The sequence below is a fragment of the Erpetoichthys calabaricus genome, chromosome 12, assembly GCF_900747795.2.
Source record: "Erpetoichthys calabaricus chromosome 12, fErpCal1.3, whole genome shotgun sequence".
NCBI classification, from domain to species: domain Eukaryota; kingdom Metazoa; phylum Chordata; class Cladistia; order Polypteriformes; family Polypteridae; genus Erpetoichthys; species Erpetoichthys calabaricus.
The window spans coordinates 142,511,823-142,538,610 of NC_041405.2; the positions used below are offsets into that span (position 1 = coordinate 142,511,823).

At 42.6% G+C, this 26,788-nt stretch overlaps 2 protein-coding genes across 2 annotated transcripts; both read left to right on the plus strand.

Moving 5' to 3' along the window:
• Positions 1-7,020: 7,020 nt before the first annotated feature.
• On the plus strand, positions 7,021-13,003 carry LOC127529976 (ornithine decarboxylase antizyme 1-like). The gene is made up of 5 exons (XM_051935414.1): positions 7,021-7,075; positions 11,474-11,619; positions 12,271-12,443; positions 12,685-12,770; positions 12,873-13,003. Exons 1-5 carry the CDS (start codon positions 7,021-7,023, stop codon positions 13,001-13,003), a joined length of 591 nt encoding a protein of 196 aa, XP_051791374.1.
• oaz1a (ornithine decarboxylase antizyme 1a) lies at positions 7,461-13,350 on the plus strand. Its single transcript, XM_028816440.2, is given in 6 exon segments — positions 7,461-7,657; positions 11,474-11,531; positions 11,533-11,619; positions 12,271-12,443; positions 12,685-12,770; positions 12,873-13,350. Coding segments are annotated over 6 exon segments (654 nt in total). The 5' UTR covers positions 7,461-7,538; the 3' UTR covers positions 13,004-13,350.
• The last annotated feature ends 13,438 nt before the right edge of the window (positions 13,351-26,788 follow it).

Sequence of the window (26,788 nt, forward strand, 5' to 3'; positions counted from 1 at the left end):
GAATGAAGAAGGTCAGAGGATAGTGGATTTTGCCAAAAGGATGGACATGACTGTGGTGAATATGAATTTTAAGAAGAGGGAGGAACACAGGGTTGCGTACAAGAGTGGAGGAAGATGCACACAGGTAGATTACATCCTTTGCAGAAGAGTCGATCTGAAGGAGATTAAAGACTGCAAAGTGATGGCAGGGGAAAGTGTAGTTAAGCAGCATAGGATGGTGGTCTGTAGGATGACGTTGGAGATCAAGAAGAGGAAAAGAGTGAGGGCAGAGCCAAGGATCAAATGGTGGAAGTTGAAAAAGGAAGACTGCAAGGTTCAGTTTAGGGAGGAGGTGAGACAGGCACTGGGTGGCAGTGAAGAGTTACCAGATAGTTGGGCAACTACAGGAGATGTAGTAAGGGTGACAGCAAGAAGGGTGCTTGGCGTGACATCTGGAAAGAGGAAGAAGGAAAAGGAAACCTGGTGGTGGAATGAGGAAATACAGGAGAGTATACAGAGGAAGAGGATGGCAAAGAAGAAGTGGGATAGTCAGAGAGATGCAGAAAGTAGACAAGAGTACAAGGAGATAAGGCGCAAGGTGAAGAGAGAGGTGGCGAAGGCTAAAGAAAAGGCGTATGATGAGTTGTATGAGAGGTTGGACACTAGGGAGGGAGAACAGGACTGATGGGCTAGACAGAAGAACCGAGCTGGGAAAGATGTGCAGGAGGTTAGGGTGATAAAGGATAAAAATGGAAACGTACTCACAAGCGAGGAGAGTGTGTTGAGCAGATGGAAAGAGTGCTTTGAGAGTCTGATGAATGAAGAGAATGAGAGAGAGAAGAGGTTGGAAGATGTGGAGATAGTGAATCAGGAAATGCAACGGATTAGCAAGGAGGAAGTAAGGACAGCTATGAAGAGGATGAAAAATGGAAAGGCCGTTGGTCCAGATGACATACCAGTGGAAGCATGGAGGTGTTTAGGAGAGATAGCAGTAGAGTTTTTAACCAGATTGTTTAATGGAATCTTGGAAAGTGAGAGGATGCCTGAGGAGTGGAGAAGAAGTGTACTAGTGCCGATATTTAGGAATAAGGGGGATCTGCAGGACTGTTGTAACTACAGGGGGATAAAATTGATGAGCCACAGCATGAAGTTATGGGAAAGAGTAGTGGAAGTTCAGTTAAGAAGGGAGGTGATGATTAGTGAGCAGCAGTATGGTTTCATGCCAAGAAAGAGCACCACAGATGCAATGTTTGCTCTGAGAGTGTTGATGGAGAAGTTTAGAGAAGGCCAGAAGGAGTTGCATTGCATCTTTGTGGGCCTGGAGAAAGCATATGACAGGGTGCTTTGAGAGGAGATGTGGTATTGTATGAGGAAGTCAGGAGTGGCAGAGAAGTATGTAAGAGTTGTACAGGATATGTACGAGGGAAGTGTGACTGTGGTGAGGTCTACGGTAGGAGTGACAGATGCATTCAAGGTGGAGGTGGGATTACATCAGGGATCGGCTCTGAGCCCTTTCTTATTTGCAATGGTGATGGACAGGTTGAAAAACGAGATTAGACAGGAGTCCCCATGGACTATGATGTTTACTGATGACATTGTGATCTGTAGTGATAGTAGGGAGGAGTTTGAGGAGACCGTGGAGAGGTGGAGATATGCTCTAGAGAGGAGAGGAATGAAGGTCAGTAGGAACAAGACAGAATACATGTGTGTAAATGAGAGGGAGGTCAGTGGAATGGTGAGGATGCAGGGAGTAGAGTTAGCGAAGGTGGATGAGTTTAAATACTTGGGATCAACAGTATAGAGTAATGGGGATTGTGGAAGAGAGGTGAAAAAGAGAGTGCAGGCAGGGTGGAATGGGTGGAGAAGAGTGTCAGGAGTAATTTGTGACAGACGGGTATCAGCAAGAGTGAAAGGGAAGGTCTACAGGATGGTAGTGAGACCAGCTATGTTATATGGGTTGGAGACGGAGGCACTGACCAAAAAGCAGGAGACAGAGCTGGAGGTGGCAGAGTTAAAGATGCTAAGATTTGCACTAGGTGTGACGAGGATGGATAGGATTAGAAATTAGTACATTAGAGGGTCAGCTCAAGTTGGACGGTTAGGAGACAAAGTCAGAGAGTCGAGATTGCGTTGGTTTGGACATATGCAGAAGAGAGATGCTGGGCATATTGGGAGAAGGATGCTAAGGATAGAGCTGCCAGGAAAGAGGAAAAGAGGAAGGCCTAAGAGAAGGTTTACGGATGTGGTGAGAGAGGACATGCAGGTGATGGGTGTAACAGAACAAGATGGTGAGGAAAGGAAGATATGGAAGAAGATGATCCGCTGTGGCAACCCCACAGCCGAATGGGAGCAGCCGAAAAAGAAGAAGCAGAAGAAGAAGAAGAAGACAGTATGTATGGTGTTAGACTGAAACCTGAGGTCTGGATGGACATAAAGATATAAGATCTAGTGATCTTCTCACTTTTATTTTGAAATAACACTTTAGAGATAAGAAAGGAAGCAGTGCTTACTGTTGTAGATAGATAGATAGATAGATAGATAGATAGATAGATAGATAGATAGATAGATAGATAGATAGATAGATAGATAGATAGATAGATACTTTATTAATCCCAATGGGAAATTCACAATCTTCAGCAGCAGCATACTGATACAATAAATAATATTAAATTAAAGAATGATAATAATACAGGTGAAAAAACAGACAATAACTATGTATAATGTTAAATATTAACGTTTACCCCCCCCGGGTGGAATTAAAGAGTTGCATAGTTTGGGGGAGGAACGATCTCCTCAATCTGTCTGTGGAGCAGGACAGTGACAGCAGTCTGTCGCTAAAGCTGCTCTTCTGTCTGGAGATGATACTATTTAGTGGATGCAGTGGATTCTCCATAATTGATAGGAGCCTGCTGAGCGCCCTTCGCTCTGCCACAGATGTTAAACTGTCCAGCTCCATGCCAACAATAGAGCCTGCCTTCCTCACCAGTTTGTCCAGGCATGAGGCGTCTTTCCTCTTAATGCTGCCTCCCCAGCACACCACTGCGTAGAAGAGGGCGCTCGCCACAACTGTTTGATAGAACATCTGCAGCATCTTATTGCAGATGTTGAAGGAATGTATGTCTTAGATTTTTTTTTGCTGGTGGAAGATAGAAGAAATCATTCATGTAAGAATGGTAGACAGCACCCAAGTCGTTGACTATAGATACTGATGACTATGATGGAGGGATTTCTACTACATGGGCAATACTATAACTATGATCATGTTTACAGAGCACAGTGAAATTCTTACATAATGTACATGTGTTAATCATCAAGCAACATGTCACCATACTGTGAGTCTCTGTCTGGAATGGACTATCCATAGAGATTAAGGGGACAGTTCCTGGTGCGCCACTCTCTATGTGGGCTGTCCCGTCAGACCACAAACTGTACGATAGGTTGAGGGAGAAAAACAAGCAAGTGGGAGAGATGACGAGTAGGAGACGTCTCGAAACACAGAGGAGCTGTAGAAGAAAGGGCCAAGAAGACTCCTTCGTCTTAGGTGACTGTGCACCTTAAACGTTAGCAGTGACATCTTCTACAACTCTGTGATGGAGAGTGTGGTGTGATCATATCCAGCTATATAATATGGTGACTTTCACATCCATCTCTCTACAACAACAACAACATTTATTTCTATAGCACATTTTCATACAAATAATGTAGCTCAAAGTGCTTTACATGATGAAGAAAGAGAAAAAGACAAAGTAAGAATTAAAATAAGAGAACACTAATTAACATAGAATAAAAGTAAGGTCTGATGGCCAGGGAGGACAGAAAAAACAAAAAAAACTCCAGACGGATGGAGAAAAAATAAAATCTGCAGGGGTTCCAGGCCATGAGACCACCCAGCCTCCTCTAGGCATTCTACCTAACATAAATGACCTCAATCAGTCCTCATTGTATTCAGGGTTCTCATGGAAGGACTTGATGATGACGGTCACATGGACTTCTAGTCTTTAATCCATCAGTGTAGGGACATCATGGTGCTTTCATCAGGTGGTGGTGGCACAGGTCACCACAGAAAACCGGAAAAAGAACAGAAGAGAGAGTAGGGGTTAGATATTGGAGCCACCAAGAATAATAATGATAATTAATTGAATATGCAGAGCATCAGGATTAAATTAAAATGAAGTTATAGAAAGCCATGTTAAAGTAACGTGTTTTTAGCAGATTTTTAAAGTGCTCCACCGTATCAGCCTGGTGAATTCCTATTGGCAGGCTATTCCAGATTTTAGGTGCATAACAGCAGAAGGTCACCTCACCACTTCTTTTAAGTTTAGCTCTTGGAATTCTAAGCAGACACTCATTTGAGGATCTAAAGTTACGATTTGGAATATAAGGTGTCAGACACTCCGATATATAAGATGGGGCGAGATTATTTTATTCTTTGTAAACAATAAGCAGTATTTTAAAGTCGATTTTGAATGACACAGGTAACCAGTGTAGTGACATCAAATCTGGAGAGATATGTTCAGATTTTCTTTTCCTAGTTAGGATTCTAGCAGCTGCATTCTGCACTCGTTGCAATCGATTTATGTCTTTTTTGGGTAGTCCTGAGAGGAGTGCGTTACAGTAATCTAGTTGACTGTAAACAAAAGCGTGAACTAATTTCTCTGCATCTTTCAATGATAAGAGGTCTAACTTTTGCTATATTTCTTAAGTGAAAAAATGCTGTCCTAGTAATCTGATTAATATGCAATTTAAAATTGAGGTCACAGTCAACAGTTATCTATGTATCTATTTATCTAATCTAGTGTTTTACATATTTATTTAATCAAATCTATCAATATAGTGCCTTTCACATCTACTGTATCTAATATAGTGTTTTATATATCTATCTTTCTAATATAGAGCCTTTCAGATCTGTCTATATATCTAATATAGTGTACAAATCTCTTTCTAATACAGTGCCTTTCACATTATTAAATCTAACTAATATAGTTCCTTACATATATCTCTATCTATCTTTAGTGCACCTCTTCAATCACAAGATCATACTGCTGATAAAGTAAAGGAAAAAATGTCAATCATTCCAGCAAGGGGTGGCATCTTGTGAGAAAATGAGTGACTTATGAGTGATGGACTGCATTGGGTCAGAGCATAGAAGAGGTGAGCCCATCAACCCATTTACTATGACCATTTATGATAGGGCACAAAACAATACAGCTAATCAAAACACTCAAATGAACAGATGGTTTCAAAGTTTTATTAAGCAGCAGCCGTGACAAAGATAAAGTTAAATGTTTAGGAACATTGAGTCAGTATCTGGTGTTAACCAAAATTATTTTGATTTTATTTCCTCTAGTTTCACATAGCCAAAGATTCACACACCTGGATTTTCTGCCATTCTTCGCTGCAGATCATCTCAAACTCTGTCAGGCTGGATGGAGACCATCAGTGGACAGCTATTTTCTCCAGAGATGTTCCATTAGGCTCAAGTCTGAGCTCTGGCTGGGGAACTCAAGAACATTTCAAGAGATGTTCCTGAGCCACTTCTGCATTGTCTTTGTTTTGTTCTGTTGGAAGGTTAACCTTCAGCTCAGTCTGGGCTCCAGAGTGCTCAGGAGCAGGTTTTCATTAATGATATCTTCATACTTTGCTCTGTTCAGCTTTCCCTCAGCCCTGGTTATTATCCCAGTCCCAGTCCCAGCCTCTGATAAACAACTCCAGAGTATGAGGCTGCCTCCACCATGCTCCACTATTGTAATGCCATTGCATAGGCAAGGAGTGGTGCCCGATTTCCTCCAAATGTGATTCTTAGAACTGAGATTAAACAGTTCAATCTTGGTCTCATCAGAGCAGAGAATCTTGTTTCTCACAGTCAGAGAATCCTTTAGGTGCCTTTTTGTGAACTCCAAGTAGGTGTTTAAGAGTCCAGGTTAGTTGAGTGTTGAAGTAGTGGGTGTCTTTCTGGAAGTTTCTCCCATCTCCACAACGGTTCGGTGAAGCTCAGCCATAGTGTCCATCTGTTTCGTGGTCACCTCTCTTACCAAAGCCCTTCTCCCATGATTGTTCACTTTGGTTGAAAGGCCAGCTTTAGGAAGCGTCGTGGTTGCTCTAGACTTCTTTCATTTAAGAATTATGGAAGCCTGTGCTCTCCAGGGAACCTTCAATTTTTGTAGCTTTCCCTAGATCTGTGCCTTGACACAATCCCGACTCTAAGCTCTGCAGGCAATTCCTTCAACCTCATGGCTTGGTTTTTGCTCAACAGTGGGACCTCCTGTAGACAGATGTGTGCCTTCACAAATCACAAGTCCAATCACTACAACTGACCACAGGTTGGCTCCAAACAAGGTACAGAAGCATCTCAATAATAATCACTAGAGTGGGGTGCACCTGAGTCAATGCAAACGGTCTGAATACTTGTGTCAGTGGGATATTTAATTCATTCGTCCATCCATCCATTTTCAAACCTACTTCTTCAGGGCCACTGCAGTGGAGCCTATTAGTTTTAGTTTTTTTTTTTTAATTGTTTGCAAAAATTGACAAAATCCTGTTTTTGCTCCTTTCATTCTGGAAAATTGAGTGTTAACTGATGTGGGAAAAACTTAATTTTAATGATTTCAGCCTTAGGCTGCTACATAACAAAATGTGTAACGAAGTCTTAATACGTCTGTATGTCTTAAATTACTTAACTTAAAAACGACTATGTGCACTGCGGGGGTCTGGGCGCAAGGATGGCTGGTGTCTATCTGATTGTGGTGTAAACCAAGATGCAGAGCCAGTTTTTGATTTCAGCGCCTCCCTGGATACGATACATTTTATAGCGCACTTCATTTTACTGAACCCCGGAAATGCTACGACCCTGCACCGTTTAAAGTGATGCCTCGCACTTAAAAGATGCAGGTTTGTTTCTACACAGCGATGAATGTGCCGGTATTTCCCGTGGGCGACTACGTTTTCTTTTGGCAGCCTCCCTTCTTTTTCATGGTGCTTTATGCGTATATTAGGTTAACTGTGGTTAAGTGTGGGTGGGTGCTTGTTTTCATGAGCTCTATGATGGCCCGTCTTCCCATCCCGTCTTCTCTCCTGCTCTTGCGAACGATGCTCACCCGTAATTTATGGTATCGACTCTATCCGTTTTCAGAATAAATAGGTAGGATTGTATCTGTTTTAAATGCACTTAAATTTACAAAATCAATATGCACATTAATATTGCAGAGTCATATATTTGCTTAAACATAATCTCGTTATTTTAACCCGTAACTGTTTCTATCTTTCTTGGCCGACGTGCACTTACTTGTCACGCGTTTAGCGGGGACGCGCAAGCAAGTTCCTCAGGTTTATGTCGTAGTGGAAAATTTTCATCTTTGCACATAACCACGCCCCATTTAACTGACAACCCCGTTGACTTCCACCCAGTCGTCTTTTATGGTTATTCCACGCCCCCTCAACAAGTCTATCATTGGCAGTCGGCACCGCCTCCGTTATATAAACCGTGCTCGCTCGTTATCTTTCCAAACCACTCTGCTCGAGTCGAAGGGCACCTAAGATCTGCGTTAGCAGTCAGAGGCCGGATGGTGAAATCCAACCTCCAGCGGATACTGAACAGTCACTGTTTTGTCAGAGAAAAAGAAGGAAATAAAACCAGGATGCCTTTGATTAGTTTCTCCAGTAAAATCAACGATAGTGAAAGGTGAGTGTAACACTGTTAAAGGCCGGGCCTAGGATACGTTACCTGTGATTGTAGGCCGCGGTTCAGCCTCGGGCCTTGTTTATTACACCGTGGGGGTGGGGCGACTTCAGCGTTAAAGGCGCAGAGCCTTCGTACGTTAAGCAGGTGCAAACAACGGGTTAGACCAAGGGAGTATAGGAGATAATTTGGGGTGTTTATTTTCAGTGTTTTGAAGATGACAGTCTGAAACGTGGTGTTTAACGTTGGGTATGGATTAAGCAGTATTGCGGGTGTGGCTGTAAAAGAAGCCCGGTCAAGGGCACACCAGCACTCCCTCCTTAACAGGCAAGCAGACACTCGGCCCTTACTACATAACGGCGAGACCCTCCATTGTGTCCCGGAATTTAAGTACATTACTATAAATTGTCTTGGCAAATGTCATTAAGGTAAATACCTGCTCGGTAAAAATTGGGGGAGAGGTCGTTTTATGGAGATGGGGGAGGGGGGAGTATATATGTGATTGTCGTGTGCCTGTCTGGCTCGGGAAGCGAAGGAAGTGAAATTTCTAGAAATCTATTGAAAGCTTGGAAATTCCCCAAGAGAGAAGGCCGCTGACGACAAGAAGGCCCAACCTGCATGATCGAACGTGTACCACACTTAAGAATGAAGCAGAATTTAGTTAATTATTGGCTTGTCATAAAACGGATAACGAAAACCTTTAAAAAGGCGTCCAATATTTTCAGTGTCGTAGTCGCCGTTTACATAAGCAGCTTTTTGTTCACCTTTCTCTTCTTCTCCCCCCCCCCCCCCCCTTTATTAACGTTCTCGATTCAGCCGTTACGTATGTGTTAACAGCTCTGGTGTTAAGATCCGCTTTGTTTCATTCGTGGGTAGTATTAAACTAGGCAGTTTTTTTTTTTTTTAAGCATCCGTCGTGCTTTTATGTAATGTGAATTTTTAAAAAAAATCCAGTAATCTGCCTTCATTTAATGTAATTAATATCCACAACAGGAGCTCTTCACAGAGGGGCCCACTGCTGCGTCAAACCTGGCACTCGTGAACGGGATGGAAAATCCTGGAGCACGAATACGGTTTTGCTACTGAGTGACCATTGATTGCTCACCTCTTGCATCATTTTTGGGATTGGGTGTTTTAACTTTTTTTTTTTTTTTTTACCCACGTCATCGTGTGTGTGTTGCACAGTTTAACAGTATGTGTTCCCATTTATCCGCTTTAAATGTTTTCATGTGCATGGGGTGAAAAATGCACAGCAAGTGATGAAAGATGAACAGTTAAGATGTTAGTTTGAGTTGGGTCGAGCACTGCAGGTGGACCTTTTAGATGTGGAGACTCATGTGGATGGAAATGTTGCTTAAGCAGGTTTGTCTCCACCCCAAATGAGCCACTGGGATCACCCTCATGTTTTGCCATTTGAGGGGTTTGCAATTTAAGCTTGCGTAAGGTTTGGTTATTTTATACTACTCCTGAACAATATTTTCCTGTAAGATGTAAATGTAGGGACTGTACCTCTTGATTTTGTAATAAGCCAGATGCTTTTAGACCTCTTCTGAGTGTACAAGTAGTATGTAGTCCCTTCAATTTTTCTTCAAATTTAAGTGGAGGCATCTGCCACTCACTGATTAAAATTGTCCATGTGAAGGAGCAAAGGCTGTTGCATCTGTCAGTCAGTTGTTGGGGGCCGAATTGGTCACTTAATGGAGTAGAGTCCAGAGTCCATCAGTTTTTCAAACCTGCATGTAATGAGCATTTTCATTTATTTGCTTAGCAGACACATTTATCCAAAGTGACTTACAGAAGAGGTCAACATAATTGAGTAAACATCTGTTTGAGGGACGGTTTTGGAAACAAGTGTTGTCTGCCATTGTCAATGAAGTTATTTGAAAAATACTTAGTCATTGATAAGCCTGAGGCAGACATTTGACTAACGGACATGTATGACCATTATGTCAAACAAGTAACTCCAGATTTTTCACCAAACACTTGTTAAACACCGAGGGACTCAGAAATTTGAACGGAGGCCGGAAGCTTGTTTCACTAGCAGTTTGTGGGAAAGCTGGGGCCTATCCATTGCAATGTGAAAACGCACACAGCTGCTTAATCAGATCTCAAATATTTAATATGTAGTGCATGTTTCAATGTTAAATGTAGTTCTTGTGTTTTTTTTCTTCCCCTCTATCAGCACCATGTTGACAATTCACCTTTCCTTCGGTTCAATGCTCTTGACCTGTTTGGGTTTTCACTGATGTACATTCTTGATTGTCCCTTCTTTGACCCTACTTTGGCAGGTGTTTATTGTGTTGTCTACATTGTGTTTTCTAGATTACATGCTCCCCCCCCCCCCCCCCCCACAGGTGACTAAAAGCTAGCTGCCTTTTCAGCTTATTGAGCAATGTAAATGCGTCTGCCAATTTTTAAAGACCAATTGGTTAGTGTGTGTGTGTGTATTGAAATAGTGCCAGCTGTGTGCGTGATTGCACGTACGCAAGACAGGCTGTTCTGAGCTGGAACTAGATTTTCCTGGTTCTGACCCCCCCCCCCCCCCCCTTATGGATGATCGAAAATGCTGGTTTTTTTTTTTTTTTTTTGGTTAGTGGGCTTCTGTGAAAGAAAAGTGTCCCTATACTAGAGCTGAACAGAAGGGTTACCGTCCCCGTTTAACTGCTTGCTGTACTGTCGAGACAGCTTCTCATGCTGTACTGTCTTTGCTTTGCACATTGTTAGTGTTTGGTCCCCAAACTCTCTGAACAGCAGCATACAAATGATTTCAAAGTTCTTAATGCATCCCATGCCTGTTAATGTTTCTTAATGACTACATTAGCTTGTAGAGTTTTTGATAATTCTCACTCTTGACAAGTTCAGGAGTGCCCATCTTTCAGGCCACTGTGGTGTTGTTTCTGGGAGCCAATGTGAATGTTTCTCCCCTTCATCTTCATGTGGCAGAGTGCCAGACCCAAGTAGTGGTTGAGAAATGGCTTTACCCTGCCAAAACATGCTGGCTCGACAGTTTGTGTAGATATTGACGCAATGCTAAAGCTGTATAGGATAGTAGTTAACTATTAAAATAGTAAATGCAGGTTGGCGCTTCCCCCTCAAATATATTTAATGGCTTTTTTTTTTTTTTTTAATCATGGTTATTAGATTCCATCTGAACTCTTGTCCGTGTACATAATTTTGATGCTACATAAATTACCCCCCCCCCCCCCCCCACCTTAAATGACTTGCTGTAGTTGACTCTTAATGCAGTTACCCACTAATGAAAAAAACAGTTGACGCATGCAGATATTTAATTTCTGATTTAGTGTGCATGTGTTAATGGCAACTTTATGAATGTTTACATGAAACTGCCTGCTCAAGGGGTCACTTATTTTACAGGTTGGGTTTATTTGGATGAATCTCTTTGCTCTGATTTTCCTTGTGAGTATACATTAATGGTGTAAGTAGAGGTTTAAATAATTAAAATGCTAACCTTTATTTTCTTTGAAAGCAAAAAATGCCAAGTTAATAAGTGCTACCCCAGATTATTTCTGCTTCAAACGATGTGTGCTTTTAAAGGTTTTTTTTTTTTGTTTCACCTTTTAATTTTTTAACCTCCTTTTTGAGCTTTTGGCAAGATGAGGACTTATTTACAGACTTGTCCGCTTCATCTCCTTATATCCGGCGTGCTCCCTCAAAATTCATATCACAACAGTGGTCCAAATTTCACATGTTGCACTGAATTACGTCTTTAGCCACACCTGTCTGATCCTGAGACTCTTTACTTATTTAAAAAGTGCTTTCTCTCTCTCTCTCCCCCACACCTTTTTTTTTTGTTTGCAGTTCCAGGGTCTCCTTCAATTGCAGTAGTAACCTGGGTCCCGGGCCTCTGTGGTGCTCCTGATGTCCCTCACCCACCCCTGAAGATCCCAGGTGGGCGAGGGAATAGTCAACGGGATCACAATCTTTCAGCTAACTTATTTTATTCGGTAAGTTTTCCACTTTTGGTTGTAAAAATGCAATTTCAAGGCCAGAGCAAAGGCTTACTTGTAGAATGCATTAAAAACAGGTTTAAGGGGAAGAGGGGCAGGGCCTGTTATTTATACACTACCACAAAATGCTGTTGGGGACATTGTTCTTGGCAATATAGAACACTTGTGGGATCCTGCCACTAGCAGTGGTTGAAGCTGGAACCTCTTAAAGCAGTAGTGTTTTGGTAGGTGTGAGCTTTTTTTGTGTACCCAAAGTAAACTGAGCAATCATTTCACTCTCATTGAATGGTGGTGGAAGTCCTAGAAAGATGGGTCAGTTGCTGTGTTTAACCTCATAGCTCCTGTGCCCTGCATTTGAGCACCAACCCAAGTGCTGTCCCATGCTGTTTCTTGGAGGAAAAACCAGAGTAACAGAAAAATTCCTTTTATCCCAAACCTTTTCATATTTGGTTAATTTGTGGTACTGTAAAAGCAAGGATTGCTCAACCATAGACTGGTGCTGCACTTGGTGACTTCCTGCTTTGTGGCCAATGCTCCTGGAATAGGCACAGGCTCTTGTAATCTGAATGGGTGGGGGGTTAGGAAGGAGATGGATGTGTTAAATTTCTGTGCAGCTTGGGTCTTTTTTGAAAGATTTTTCTGTTTCAGGATAATCGACTGGTGATAACAGAAGATTTAGCTTCCACCAGCAAGACTAAAATCCTTCACATTCAGTCCAGGCTCACTGACTCCAAGCAGGTCAGTTGGAGGGCAATGCTCAGCAATGCAAACATGTACGTGGAGATAGTCCCTGGTGCCCTCCCTGAAGGAAGCAAGGATAGGTAAGCCATCTTGCATTTAGTTGGATACCTTATACCTATGTTTAGATCGATGCTACACTGCCTGAAGAATGTAGAATTCTGCTTTTAGTTTAAGGGAATAGTGCGAAAGGAGATGTTTCCAGTTTTTTCCCATGTCCCAGTAACCGCAGTTTTGTCTGTTCTTGTTCAGTTGCATTGCATGCAGTGCTGGCACTTTTGCATTAATAGCTGCCTGTTACACGTTGCATCTTTTTCTCTGCAGTTTTGCCCTTCTGCTTGAGTTTGCTGAGGAACATTTACAAGTGAACAATGTGTTCATCTGTTTTCACAAGAATCGGGATGACAGAGGTAGGCTATTGATACTGCCTTCACTGGGAATTCTGGGGTAGAATGTTATCATTGGGTGCTGTGGTTTCAGTTTCATATTAAAATGTGTCCCTCCTGTTTCAGCGGCACTTCTTCGAACATTCAGTTTTCTGGGCTTTGAGATTGTGAGACCGGGTCATCCCCTTGTCCCGAAAAGACCAGATGCTTTCTTCATGGCTTACGCGATTGAGAGAGATTCCTTGGATGAAGAATAAACCTTCCCTTCCCTTGCTGTTTTTGGATAGCTTGTAGATTTTCAATTTCTGTTCATTCACTCCTCTCTGTAAGGAGCCATATTATCACACTGCTGAATCTTGTTCGCCTCCCCCCACCCCCCCTTTCTCTGCAAAGTTGATTCTTTACCAATTAAAAGGATGTGAGGGGAGAGTGAAGAACCTTAACTCAGTTTTCTGGCGTTTCATTTGCCATTCCTTTGTCGGCATGTTGATTGTGTTCACAAGTACACAGCTTATCCTAAGACTGAATTTTGCATAATTCGTATTTGTTTTTAATTTTGTTTTGAATAAAATTGTTTGGTATTCTCACCATTAAGGTATAAGAAGTTGGTTTGAATTTATTTTGGTTAAATCTTTCACTTTAACAGGATGTCTGCATACAATCTCGAATGACTTGTAAATGCGTAACTTGAGACAAACATCTGGCGCACAGTCACTAAATTTTTAACACATTTCTTAAAGTGCCATGTCAAGGTGTTTGCTGCTTCATATTACAAGTGCAGTTACCCCTTGAAGTTGATTGTTGGGCTGGACTTAAATGATTCTTGGTCATAAACGGATTTATAATTCTGTTCCAACAAAGGGTGAAATACCAGAAGGAAGTTTTAAGGTATGTGATATGTATTATGGGTATTGATGGATGGAAATGGGAAGAGACCCAACCCTGGCAGTTACCAAACAGGCAAGATTTTTTTATTAAGATGCCTTTCCACAACAGCAGCATGCAACACAAAGCAGTTTCCTGTGTGACATCCTATACTTGAATCGCTCGTGTGACCTCCTGGGCTTTGCCTAGTGCTCATACTTGGCGTATTGTTTATTGCCTCCTCTGTTCACTGCCTCGAGGGTGCTCTTGGTGCATTAGTGTACATCTGTGTCAACATAATCAATAGCCTTGTGTGATGTAGGAGAGGATAAGGGGTTACATTGTGCTGCTCTAGAGTTTGAGGTTGGTGTCTCAGTGATGCAACTAGAGCTCCATCATAAATTTTAAATGCCATTGCCTCTCTAATGCAGTTCTGGCCAAGGCAGCTAGAAACTCTCCTCTACACTGATGGAAAAACTGGCTTCCCTTAGGAGTAACGGTGATTGTGCTGAAGTGCATTGCTGTCGTCCTATAATGCATAAATTTTTTGGCAATTTACAAATGGTTTGAGCTGGAATTATAATGAACAGCAGGCACAGGAGTGAGGTTAGAAGTTCTGGAATAGCAAGTGCTTGCTTTGAAACTCTATAAAGATTTTTTTTAAATGAATGCAGTGAGGAAAGTACTTCAAGTAGTCTTTCAAACAATTTTTACACTTGCTCCAACGTTTGAGGGGGTCCCATTTGTTTCTTTGAGATTTCTATATGGGGACTGGAGAATACTCGGAAGTGATTTCTTGAATCATCCCCTGTTGTCTTGGGATTTTTATTCACCTGTACTGTGAAAAGCATTCTGGAGTCGCTCTGCTTCAAAGGTGGACTTGCCCTGTAACTTTTATCAGTGCAGCGGTGTATACATCTAGTGGTCTCCTTGGAGTGGGGTTGCCATGACTGTCACTGCTTAGCAGAAATAGTTGAACCCTACGACATGGCTGTAAATGTGGTGATGTAGTCTCTCACAGTAAGTAATTAGGGCAGACTGATTACAGCAGAGGGCCGCAAAGGTTCAGGGAAACTATTAGATTTAAATCGGCTGGCCTTGGATCTGTTGTAATGGCAGATTTTTTGTTTTTAAAATGAAGAATTAATACCTTGCTGTTGCTGACACAGTAGATTGTGTTGGGACTGATGCTGAGCAAACGGCAAACTCTCTGAACATCCAGTTATCCTCATTGGCTTGAGTTTTTAAATTTTTGGCAATTAACTTCATCCCATTGCAGTGTATGTAACATTAAAGTGCTTTGGGTGGCGTGTTCCGTTAATGTTCTCTCAACCACACACAGGTACGTATGCAGCAGCAGCCCTCTCACAGGCAGGTTAGGCCAAGATGATTGTCTAACAACAACTAAGCCTAATTTCCAAAGTTTCATTTGTCATGAAGAATCTAATCTCTTGATCTCAGTGCTGTAAGTAATCGAGTGATCTTTGGCCCCCTGATCATTTTTCACTGTTGTTAACTGAACAGACCATCTTCACGAGCTTGTGTTCTAAATTTAAAACTGGATGTTGTATGTCTTGTTTTATGTTGTGCATCCCTGCTGTGCCAAAAAGAAAGCGAACCCCAAACCTGCTCGAGGAACATAAACCCCACTTAAAGCCGTCTGCAGCGATGGTCACTCCCTGCCCACCCCAGTTGGCCTCTGCTGAAGACCCCCTATAAAATGAACTAACACGGTTGTTCAAGTTATCTCATTTTAAGTTTGGTATAACTTGATACTTGCAGATCTGTACTTTTCTAGTTAGATTGAGAGTTCTCTCTGTCGCATTAGCAAATCCTGTTGAAACGGCCAATGAATTCTTTTCTTGTATAATCAGTCTGGGGGTTTTATTGTCAATAGCGGTTTATTTCAAGTTACTCGCTCAAAATCAACACTTTTTAATACTCGAAATGTCACTCTAGGTGTTTGAATTAAATTGATTCAACTTAAACCAAGTTATATGAATGGGACTCTCCTCTGTTTACATAAATGTCCAGCCCTTTTGTTGCCTTGTGCTCCAAGGAATCTCCACACAACAGCATTTATTTTTGAAACCCCTTTTCATACAAAGGATTTACCTCGAAGTGATTGATTACTTATTAAAGAATTATTTTTTTTAGATTGGGCAGGGTTCATTCTGCTGGGTTTCAAAACCAAAAGACGACCCAGTCCCCCACTGGTTATTCTGCCAAATATAAATGTCCAAAATGTTCTCCGTCTAAAGCAGGGGTGTCAAACTGCAGGCCTGGATGCCCACAGTGGCTGCAAGTTTTCATTCTGACCCTTTTCCTAATCAGTGACCACTTTTCACTGCTAAGTAACTCCTTTTTCCCTTCATTTTAATTGCCATTTTTAAGGATTCAGTCCTCTGAATTGATTTTTTATTAAATTGCAGCCAAAGAGAAATGAGACATTGTGAATTTCCCCCTGGGATTAATAAAGTATCTCTATCTATCTATCTATCTATCTATTAAATGAGCTGACAGATAACCAGCTAAATCGGGGCTTCAAACTCCAACCAGTCTCGTAATGTGAAGCTGATTCTTTCTGTTTAGTAAACCCGTTGTTTCATTCCAGGGCTCGTTGCTGCTCTCGTTCTGCTACAACAGACATTACCAAAACTCTTGATTTTCTGTTTTGTCTAAGAACACCATCAAAATGTTTAGGTGACCTCAAATCAAATTTACTGAGATCTTCACCTTTCTTTATTTTCAGCTATTGTGTGATGGTCACAGTTTGCTGGTCATATTTTGGTTTATTTTGTGTCTCCTTATTGTTTGGCTTGCTAATTAAGGACAAAGAAACAACTAAGGAGCCCGAGTCACATCAATTTAAGACAAAACAAGTTAATTCGCAAAAACTGATCACTAATGAAGAAGATGGTTAGAATGAAAACCTGTGGCCTTCCAGGACTGGAGTTGGACACCCCTGGTCTAAAGGATTCACCATGGTGGGTCTCATAGCAGGTTTGGGTGTCTGTTTCCATTCAAAATGACCGGCAGCTGCACAGGACTTTGGCCAAGGGGGTGGCGGTGGTGGTGACACAGAAAGCCACCAGAGAAGAATTGGTAAAGAAAACGGAGAAAAGTCAAGATTATTAATAAAGAATGCAGGTTCATTGAAGAGTATGATAATTCAGTGCATGTCCGGTTTATTAAGGGATGAACTAAAATGTAGTTCTGAGGAGGCCACTTTTAAAAAGTGGGCTTCTGGGAGTGTTTTTTCAAATGTGCTGTGTTCGCCTGGCATCTCCATCCATCCATTATCCATCTCTCTTGGTAAATTATTCCAAGTTTTTGGTGCACAGCAGCAGAAAGCCACCTGACCACTTCTTATATGCTTGGCTCTTGGAATAAGAAGCAGACCACCTTTAGAAGACCTCACCTTTGTACAGCTGGAGGGAAATTGAAAGACTTTCGGTAAGTTGATATTTTTTATTTTTCTGAATGCTGTGGATTTTGTGCGCTCCTGGAAGCTGATTTATGCCACTTGTTTTTTAATCCGTTGGCCAACGTTGTTGCCCATTTAGTAATTCTGTTGTACTGTGAAGATAACACCAACTGCAGTCATCAGAACAAATGAAAGCGACTTGTATGGTTTTACCTGTTTGTGTTAATGCAGTTTAAATGGGTAATGGAGTATTTGTTACACCAAATACAATTCGATTAATCTTAGATTCACAGCAAAACATTTAAATATTAATATATACATATGAAAATATTGGCTAAATTAAATGAAGATTTATGTTTGGATAGATTTAAGAATTTTTCTGTTTTTTTTTTTTTGATTTGATATACTTGGTTAATCCCTTGTGGTGGGCTGGCGCCCTGCCCGGGGTTTGTTTCCTGCCTTGCACCCTGTGCTGGCTGGGATTGGCTCCAGCAGACCCCCGTGACCCTGTAGTTAGGATATAGCGGGTTGGATAATGGATGGATGGATAATCCCTGCGTGGAAATTCTTTTCACATGACCTGTGGGTGTCAGCCATTGTTCTGGGTTCCTGCAGCAGTTTTTCACGTTAAGGGTCTTGCTCAAGGGCCCACCGGAGTAGGACCCCTTCTGGCAGTAATGGGGTTTGAACTGATACCAGCGCAGATCATTAGCCACTGAGTGGTTAAAGTTATAAATATTTAAGTTCCACTAACAATAAAAGCATTAATTTTACAAAAATGTGAAAAATGGAAGTCATTTTTATGCAGTTGACCGAGTTTTTCCTTTTTTTATGGCCTGCACTCTTCATGTGTCCTCCACACTAACCTGTTATGTCACCTCCGCAGGCTTTTTGTTAGTTCTTCTTTTTCTCTCGTGGGTTTCTTCACATTTTTCCCATGGCACTGTCCACTTAATGAAGATGGCGTTCGTCGTAGTGATGTTTGGAAAACCTCTGGAAACTCCAGCTTGTGTACACCATGCAGTGAGGCCTGTCCACCACCAAGACAATATGTGAGAAAACACGAGAGTGGTCAGCGTGTGATGACCTCTAATTCCCAAAAAGCTGTCATTTGAACTAAAGGATTACTCCGTCAAACGGTAATCTCTGGTGTCTGATGTGAGCAAACTTGTTTTTGACATCTCTCTATTATATAAAAAAAGTCGTTTGACGCGACGAGACTTTTTGGAAGATAGACTTTTTCAAGTCCCGCGAGACTTTTGCCTTGAGATTTTTTTCAAGTCTCGCCCTCCTCTCAAACATTTCCAAACAAGACCCCGGTCCTCTCACCTCTCATTCGTGTGAATGCTTTTGTCTTATATTTTAACGTTTTCCTCACTTTAAGTTCCCAATTAAAGAAGACGTATTATGTCCAAATGGTATTGAAGAATTTCATCACAAAGGGTTATCAACAGAAAAAATGAGTACACGGTGAATCCTAAAATGCGTATCAACAGACTGGTGAACGTGCGGAAGAAGAATTTACAATATCACGAAGAATATCTACAACAAATAATGCCATCCGCACGAATTACTGTAGAAAGAAGGACGTATCCAAGAAAGGTGATGTAGTACATCTTCAGGGGGTAACATTAGACACCAAAGGAGATCTTGATAAGCCATTCGTATTAAAACGTTAACAGTTTCCCGTTAGAATAGCCTTTGCAAAGACAATTAACAAATCAGAGTCAAACATTCGAAAAAGGCGTTTTATTTAAGAGAGAAAGAAACGAAATTCAATCACAGGCAGTTACACGTTGGGTTGATGCATATGTAACAATTCCTATGAAAATAAAAATCTGTGTAAACTGTACATCCGCATCCCCATACGTGAGCAGCAGAACTGCATAGAGGCTATCGCGTAGCGCAGGACCGGGCGCGGGGGAGGGTGTGTGGGGGGGTGGGGGGTCTGGGATCTGGCGAGCGAATCCCCCTTGTATTAGAAAAAAAAAAAAAAACACCTTTTTCTTTCGACTTGTGAGTTTACGGATTACCAGACACGCGAGTGTCATACGTTGTCCGGTACAACTTAAAAACTCGAGTGACCGACTGCCTCTCGGGGTCCTGCATGTTGGCAGGTGGGATGGCGTAACTCTTAAGGCACTGGGCTGTAAACCTCAAGGCTGCTCATTTTAATGGTAGACTTCGACTCCCCGTGTGACCCTCAACCAGTCCCCTGCCTGTGCTCCAGCTGTTCAGTATCCATGAATGGCTGACAGGTGTCCTGCTCTTGGAAGGCTCCTTGGATAAAGGAACAAGCAAAATGTGTCACACTTAGATGGCGACAATGCATTTCACAGTTGGCTGCTTCGTTCTTGTAGCACCAGCTCCCACGTGTGGCAGAAGCCTGTCATGACATTTGCTTGTCTATCGAAGCTTTTCAAAAAAAAGAGCCACTTCACCGTGACAATGTGCGGTCCTGTAATTATTTAACTGAATGAGTGGAGCATGGATGCCGCACTTGTTCCACTGTCGCCTTTAGGTGACAGAGGGGACACTTCATTGTGTGGCGTAGTGATTCACTTGCCTGGCTCATTCTTCATGCTCGTTGTATTTTAATGTTCCTGTAGATATAACACTGAGTGGTAGGGAGAAATGAACAAAACAAACCCACACTAATGTCAGGCGCCATAGTTGGGCATTGGGTTTGGTTTGGTTAACGGGTGTGTCGTTTTTAAATAAGGGTTACCAATGGTCTGGGAAAAAAGTTTTCTCACTCCCATCAAAAATTTGAAAGGTAAATCAGAAAGTAAAAGCAATTTAAAAATGATGTGGCAATCCCAACGATTAGAGGTGTTTGCAGTGGCTTATGGGTAGTTCAAACACACGCAGCACTGAAGCTAAGGTCACACGCACATGCAGGATGGCACCACTGATGTAGTGAGATGTCTAAGAACAGATGAGTGTAACCTGCTGAAATGCAAACTTTACGGCAGCCCAAGCCATCGTGCACTATGACATGTGAACATCATTAGCTGACATCCAAATGTGCAGTATGGCGGGACTCCTTAATAATGGAAGGACTGGGGAAGAAGACAGGCGCAGGGCATTACGAATCCCGTAAATGCCAATAGGGACTCTGCTCTGTTGGGCCCTTGAGCAAAGCCCTTAACCTGCAATTGCTGAGTGCTTCGAGTAGTGAGAAAAGCGTTTTATAAATGCAAAGAATCTCATATATATATATTTCTCTTCCGGTTCTTCCTGCTTCCACTTCAAAACCGGTCCCGCCCAAATGCAGCCTTTCTTACTTCCTATTCGTCCTCCTCCAAACCCTTCCCCACATTTTTCCAGTGCGATTCCTACAACAAAACTTTTCAAACGCTAACCTCACTTGCTAAACACAAGAAAAGGCATTCTTCCCAAAAACTATGCGAGTGCCAGAAATGCAGTAAGAAGTTCACTACACAGGATTGTCTGACTAAACACAACAAAACTCATTCACAACTCTTGCAATGCGACATCTGCAAAGCAACGTTTCCAAACCAACGCAGTCTCAGCAGACATACACACAATCCTCTTCCCGTTACCACAGGTGGTACTTCACCTAATTCCTGTCTTCCTGTCCAAGAGTACAACAGTGGGACTCCAGACCAGCAGTGCAAACACTATCATGCACTATACTGGCCTGCTGAGCATAATACATCCAACAAGTACTCGAGGTGCTGCCACAACGGTAAAGTAGCTTTACCACCTTTGCGGGAGCCACCTGTGTCTTTACAACAGCTTCTTACACAGCAAACATCAAAAGCTAAAAATGATTGTGAACACATTCGAGAATACAACTCTTCTTTAGCGTTTGCTTCCATGGGCGCACAGATAACTCAACCTCCTGGCCACAGAGCATACTGTTTTAAAACACACGGGCAAATTTATCACCAAATCTCTCCACTGTACGCTAACACTTCTACCTCTCCAGGATATGGACAGTTGTATGTTTTTGACACAGCACAAGTACTGAAGTAGCTTACAAAATAAAGCAAACTCTGCATGCAGAGAAAATGTACTTCTCCAGCTAGATTCCATGCTCAGAACCATCAACACCTTCGCTAAATCATACATACACACGCATGAAATCGCTCAGTCCAAGCCAACAGCATCTGTACGAATGGTTTTCAAGGAAATCCCTAGGCAGGATTTACGATGATACAATGCCCCAACATGTCGAAAGGGACATTTGCATCTATCCCATAGGCAACTCCTGTAAACAGATTTCCACGCTCAATATGAATTGAGATCCTATGGTTTACCCACTTTTATTTCCTTACGGAGACATTGCCTGGCACAAAGATTTACAACATGTTCCCGATAAAAGAACCGCCAAGCGAATAAGGCTTACTCAATGCCAATTTTACGCGTACAGATTAGCAATGAGGAATACATTTAGTGTTTTGCACTCCAGTGGCAAACTATTCTAACAGTACGTCGTAGATGCGTATGTTAAAACAGAGGGTGTGCATTTCAACTATCTCAGATTACATCAACAAGATCTACGCGTCGAACTATCAGACGGACTGCAAGCAAACGCTGAAAATAACAACGTACGTGTAGGCAAAATGATCATATTACCGTCCACATTTCCAGGAAGTCCAAGATACATGCAACAAAACTATCAGGATGCCATCGCCATAGTACATAAATTCGGAAAGCCTGTGGTAGTGCTGCTGCTTTGCAGTAAGGAGACTGTGGAAGATTGGGAGTTCGCTTCCCAGTTCCTCCCTGTGTGGATAGCACTTTGAGTACTGAGAAAAGCACTAAGTAAATGTAATGAATTATTATTATTATTATTATTATTTATCACTTTCACATGTAATCCTGCTTGGCCGGAAATTCTACATGCACTGTCGGATACCCAAAGACCAGAGCACAGACCTGATATTGTAGTACGAGTCTTTTGGATTAAGCTGCAGGAATCACTTAGAGACATTCTACAACAGCATCTTTTTGGGGTTGTTATTACACCACCGTATGCTATGGTGGGCGTCCGCTAGTTATTATTATTATTACTACCTCCCCCGGGATTCCCACAGGGCTATTTATGGGAGTTGGAGTTTGATGGCTCAGCCCTGTTGGGTTCCATGAGTGCTTCCATGTGGCTCAACCCTACTTGGGTCAGGCTCCCATCTCACCTGGAAGTGCTTCTGGCCCACACTAACTAACTGGATAAAAGAAGCCCACCGCCACTGCTCCCGGAGCCAAAGGTGGGAGTTAGAGGATGACACTTGTTGGGAAGAGAGGAGGTGGAGGAGACACAAGACAGAGAGTGATAGAAGAAGAAAAGAAATGCATTGTTCTGTGCTGTATTGTGTTACTGTGATTGTGGTACTGTAGTGGGAAACATTTGGGAAGAGTTTCCCACCTGTAAATAAAAGCCAATGTATGGGAAAAGAACTTGTGGCTGCGTCTGTGTTGGGTTGGAATGTGACGTCCGAGTCTCTGCTTACTATCAACATGTGACAGAAAGCCGCTATGCAGATCCTACAGGATCGTTGTGCCTGCTTCGATGTTTGATGAATGGTTTGAGGTGGTGAAGCAAAATGCCGACATACAAATGAATTCGTGGTGCTTTTATATTCAAATGTCACATATTCCCGATCGTAAGGACACGATACATTTTAAAACTCTCATATACCATCTTTTTTTTTTTTTTTGCCCCTTCACAACAGCATCAGGATGTACGCCGTCGTATTTGAGCCACGAGTGTACAGGTCAGCCCTGACACAGACAGACGCAGGACACAGGGCTTTTATTTCCTTTTATTCTCCCCTCGTGGAGAACATCCACAGTCCCACAAGTACAGTACCACACAATTCTTCTTCTCTTTACTTTTCTCCACCACTTCTCCCGACTTTGTCTTCCTGAGCATTGGCTGCTGGCTTCTTTTATAGCCCACCCAGAAGTGCTCCAGGTGCACGATTACAGTAGACCCCTGCGAAGTCGCGGTTCAGGGTTTGCAGACTCAGTCGTTCGCGGATTTTTTCTTAGAACCCAACTATTAATTGTTAGCGGAAAGCGCAAATATCCTCTGCAATTTTTTATGGCTTTTTTCGTAGCAATACTGTGCTGTAGAGAGAACACGAAGCAACCGTAGAGGGAAACGTGCTTTGGGATGGTGAAAGTAGCCAATTTGAGAGTGTTATTCATTTCTCCTTGCTGCTGATTGACTGCTGCATTGTGACGTGTCTCCAGGTGAGTGTCCTCGTGTTTTCCATTTTGTTATTGTATTCATTTTGTTATTCTTAAACGCACATGATGTCTTTGAATCACCCTGCACCTTCTAAAGCTTCTGGAACTGAGCCTAAGCGGCAGAAGTTTAAAACACTCCAGGAGAAGGTTGAACTACTGGATTTGCTCCAGGAACAAAAAAGTTATGCTGCAGTAGCGCACCACTATGGCATTAATGACATCATCCATTCTGCTGTTGCTAAGTTACAAACGCAGCACCCCGAGGCACTTGTGCTAATCGCTGGAGACTTTAACCATGTGACGCTGGACAAAACATTACCTGCCTTCTCCCAGTATGTGGATTGTAACACCCGGGAAAATAGGACCATTGACCTACTGCATGGAAACATTAAAGACGCATACAGCACCACCCCGCTGCCTGCGCTTGGGAAAGCAGATCATAACCTGGTTCTGCTTCAGCCTCACTACAAACCAAGAGTGAGGGAGCTACCTACAACCACACGCTCATTCAGGAAGTGGTCCCCCGAGGCAGAGAAGGCTCTGAGAGACTGGAACTACGGACTGGGATATCCTGCAGGGATCTTATAGTGAGAACATTGAGGAAGTTGTTGACTGCACTACTGACTACATTAACTTCTGTATGGACATTGTTGTTCCAGTAAGAACTGTATGCTGCTATGCTAACAACAAACCATGGATTACAAGTGACATCAAGGGCCTTTTGAATCAGAAGAAAAGGGCTTTTAAAGGCGGTGATCAGCATGAGCTCAAGCGCGTACAGAAGGAACTCCAAGTCCAGCTCAGGGCGGCGAAGGAGCAGTACAGGAGAAAGCTGGAGCAGACGTTGCAGAATAACAGCATGAAGGAAGTGTAGGATGGGATGAAGATCATCACTGGCTGCAGCTCGAAGCGGGGTACCACCATCGAGAGAGACGTGGAGAGAGTAAACCAGATGAACAACTTCTTTAACAGGTTTGACCACCCTAACCCGCTCTCACCTCGGAGTACTGCACCCTTCACCCATCCTTCTGCTGACACCAGCATAGGAGAGAGTTTCCCCCCACCCACAATTACAGCAGCGCAGGTGAGCAGAGAGCTGAGGAGACTTTGTGCCAGCAAAGCAGCGGGTCCAGATGGAGTATTGCCACGACTGCTGAAGGCCTTTGCGCTGGAGCTGGGGAGTCCTCTACAGCGCATGTTCAACCTGAGCCTGGAACAGGGGAGAGTCCAGAGGCTTTGGAAAACATCTTGCATCACCCCAGTCCCAAAGGTATCCTGTCCTAGTGAGCTGAATGAGCCTGTCGCTCTGATGTCGCATGTGATGAAGACCATGGAGCGGCTGCTGCTTCACCACCTGAGGCCACAGGTCTGCCACGCCCTGGACCCTCTGCAGTTCGCATACCAGGAGAAGGTGGGAGTGGAGGATGCCATCATCTATATGCTACACTGATCCCTCTCCCACTTGGACAGAAGCAGTGGTGCTGTAAGAATTATGTTTCTGGACTTCTCTAGCGCCTTCAACACCATCCAACCTCTGCTCCTTAGGGACAAGGTGACAGAGATAGGAGTATATTCATACCTGGTGGTATGGATCGTGGACTATCTTACAAACAGACCTCAGTATGTGCGTCTCGGGAACTGCAAGTCTGACATTGTGGTCAGCAACACAGGAGCGCCACAGGGGACTGTACTTTCTCCGGTCCTGTTCAGCCTATATACATTGGACTTCCAATACAACTCGGAGTCTTGCCACGTGCAGAAGTTCGCTGACGACACTGCTATCGTGGGCTGCATCAGGAGTGGGCAGGAGGAGGAGTATAGGAACCTCATCAAGGACTTTGTTAAATGGTGCGACTTAAACCACCTACACCTGAACACCAGCAAAACCAAAGAGCTGGTGGTGGATTTTAGGAGGACCAGGCCCCTCATGGACCCCGTGATCATCAAAGCTGACTGTGTGCAGAGGGTGCAGACCTATAAATACCACCTGGGGGGGAAAATGTTAACATTATTCAAAGTTACTGTCTGTATACCTGCATTTTTATTATTCTTTAATTTAATATTGTTTTTTATCAATATGCTGCTGCTGGAGTATGTGAATTTCCCCTTGGGATTAATAAAGTATCTATCTATCTATCTATCTATCTATCTATCTATCTATCTATCTATCTATCTATCTATCTATCTATCTATCTATCTATCTATCTATCATATAGTGCCTTTCATATCTATCTATCTATCTATCTATCTATCTATCTATCTATCTATCTATCTATCTATCTATCTATCTATCTATCTATCTATCTATCTATCTATCTATCTATCATATAGTGCCTTTCATATCTATCTATCTATCTATCTATCTATCTATCTATCTATCTATCTATCTATCTATCTATCTATCTATCTATCTATCTATCTATCTATCTATCTATCATACTGGAGTGGGCGCATTACTGGATTGATGGATTTCATCATTAAACATCCTTTCCAGAGATATTGTGGTAAGATGTCCTCAGAATTTAATGGATGTTTCAGGCAATTCACAACACAGTGAAGCCAAACCTTTTCTCACCGTGATGATATCTCGCATTGCCACTTGCTGGATTCCTCCAGATTTACATAAAGTACGCGCGCAAGTATAAACAGTACAACGCTTGCCTAGCAGTAGCGTCCACAGGCGCATGCATCAAGTGAAGTATAAACCGAGCCTAAAATATGAAATCTTCCAAGGGGGTGAACACTTTTTATAGACGCTCTAACATTCCCATAACGCTGCATGTTGTCTTTGTTTTTTTTGGAGGATTGCTTGCTGGGAGTGATGCAAGGCTTCTTCAGCTGGAAATGTATTTTTTTTCAGCACTGTATAGCAGATGGAGCCTTCTGGATGGCCCAAAGGCCTAAATTCCTCACACAATGACTGCTGAACTGCACCAATGTCTTCTTTTGTGGCACTTTACTGGACTTTACCACCATGTCTTCCTCCTGTAGCTCTCTCCATAGAGGTCCTGGTGATGTGTTGTGTCAATCTGATCACCCGCCGTAGAACTTTGTGGTCCAGAGTTTTACAGCTACCAAACCAGGTTGTGATAAGTCAAACAAAGGGCCAGCCAGTGACAGCACAGGTCATGTAGCGATGCCATCCCACTTGGTCTCTCTGACCTTGTAAAGTATTGACTTGCAGATGCACACAGAGCTTGATTTGTGCAGAATGTTGAACTTGGTACTGAATTGTCCCCTTTTGGACATTGTGCCCTGTATTCACAACAGCCTACCCTTATAACACTCGTCATGCCTTCTGCATATTTTGGACGAGTTCCTGATACACATCCCACAGTTACAGGTACAGATGAGCCCCACAAATCCTGCCACTTGTTTAATTATCTATGCTGCTTTTCATGTCCCATGCAGACATCTAGTTTGATGCCCATTGCTTTCTTTTCCCTACAAAGCAGATGTTAGATTCTCAGATTCAGGTCGGATGGTGTGAAGATGCCATACCCCAGCCTTATGTGTGAGGGTCTGTGAC

Bases quoted from the DNA above. Each gene is read 5' to 3' on its own strand.
- LOC127529976 (XM_051935414.1), top strand. From the start codon at position 7,021: ATGGCCCGTCTTCCCATCCCGTCTTCTCTCCTGCTCTTGCGAACGATG. The intron at 11,620-12,270 runs GTAAGTTTTCCA...TTTCTGTTTCAG, and splicing joins CAGCTAACTTATTTTATTCG to GATAATCGACTGGTGATAAC. The intron at 12,444-12,684 runs GTAAGCCATCTT...TTTTCTCTGCAG, and splicing joins CCTGAAGGAAGCAAGGATAG to TTTTGCCCTTCTGCTTGAGT.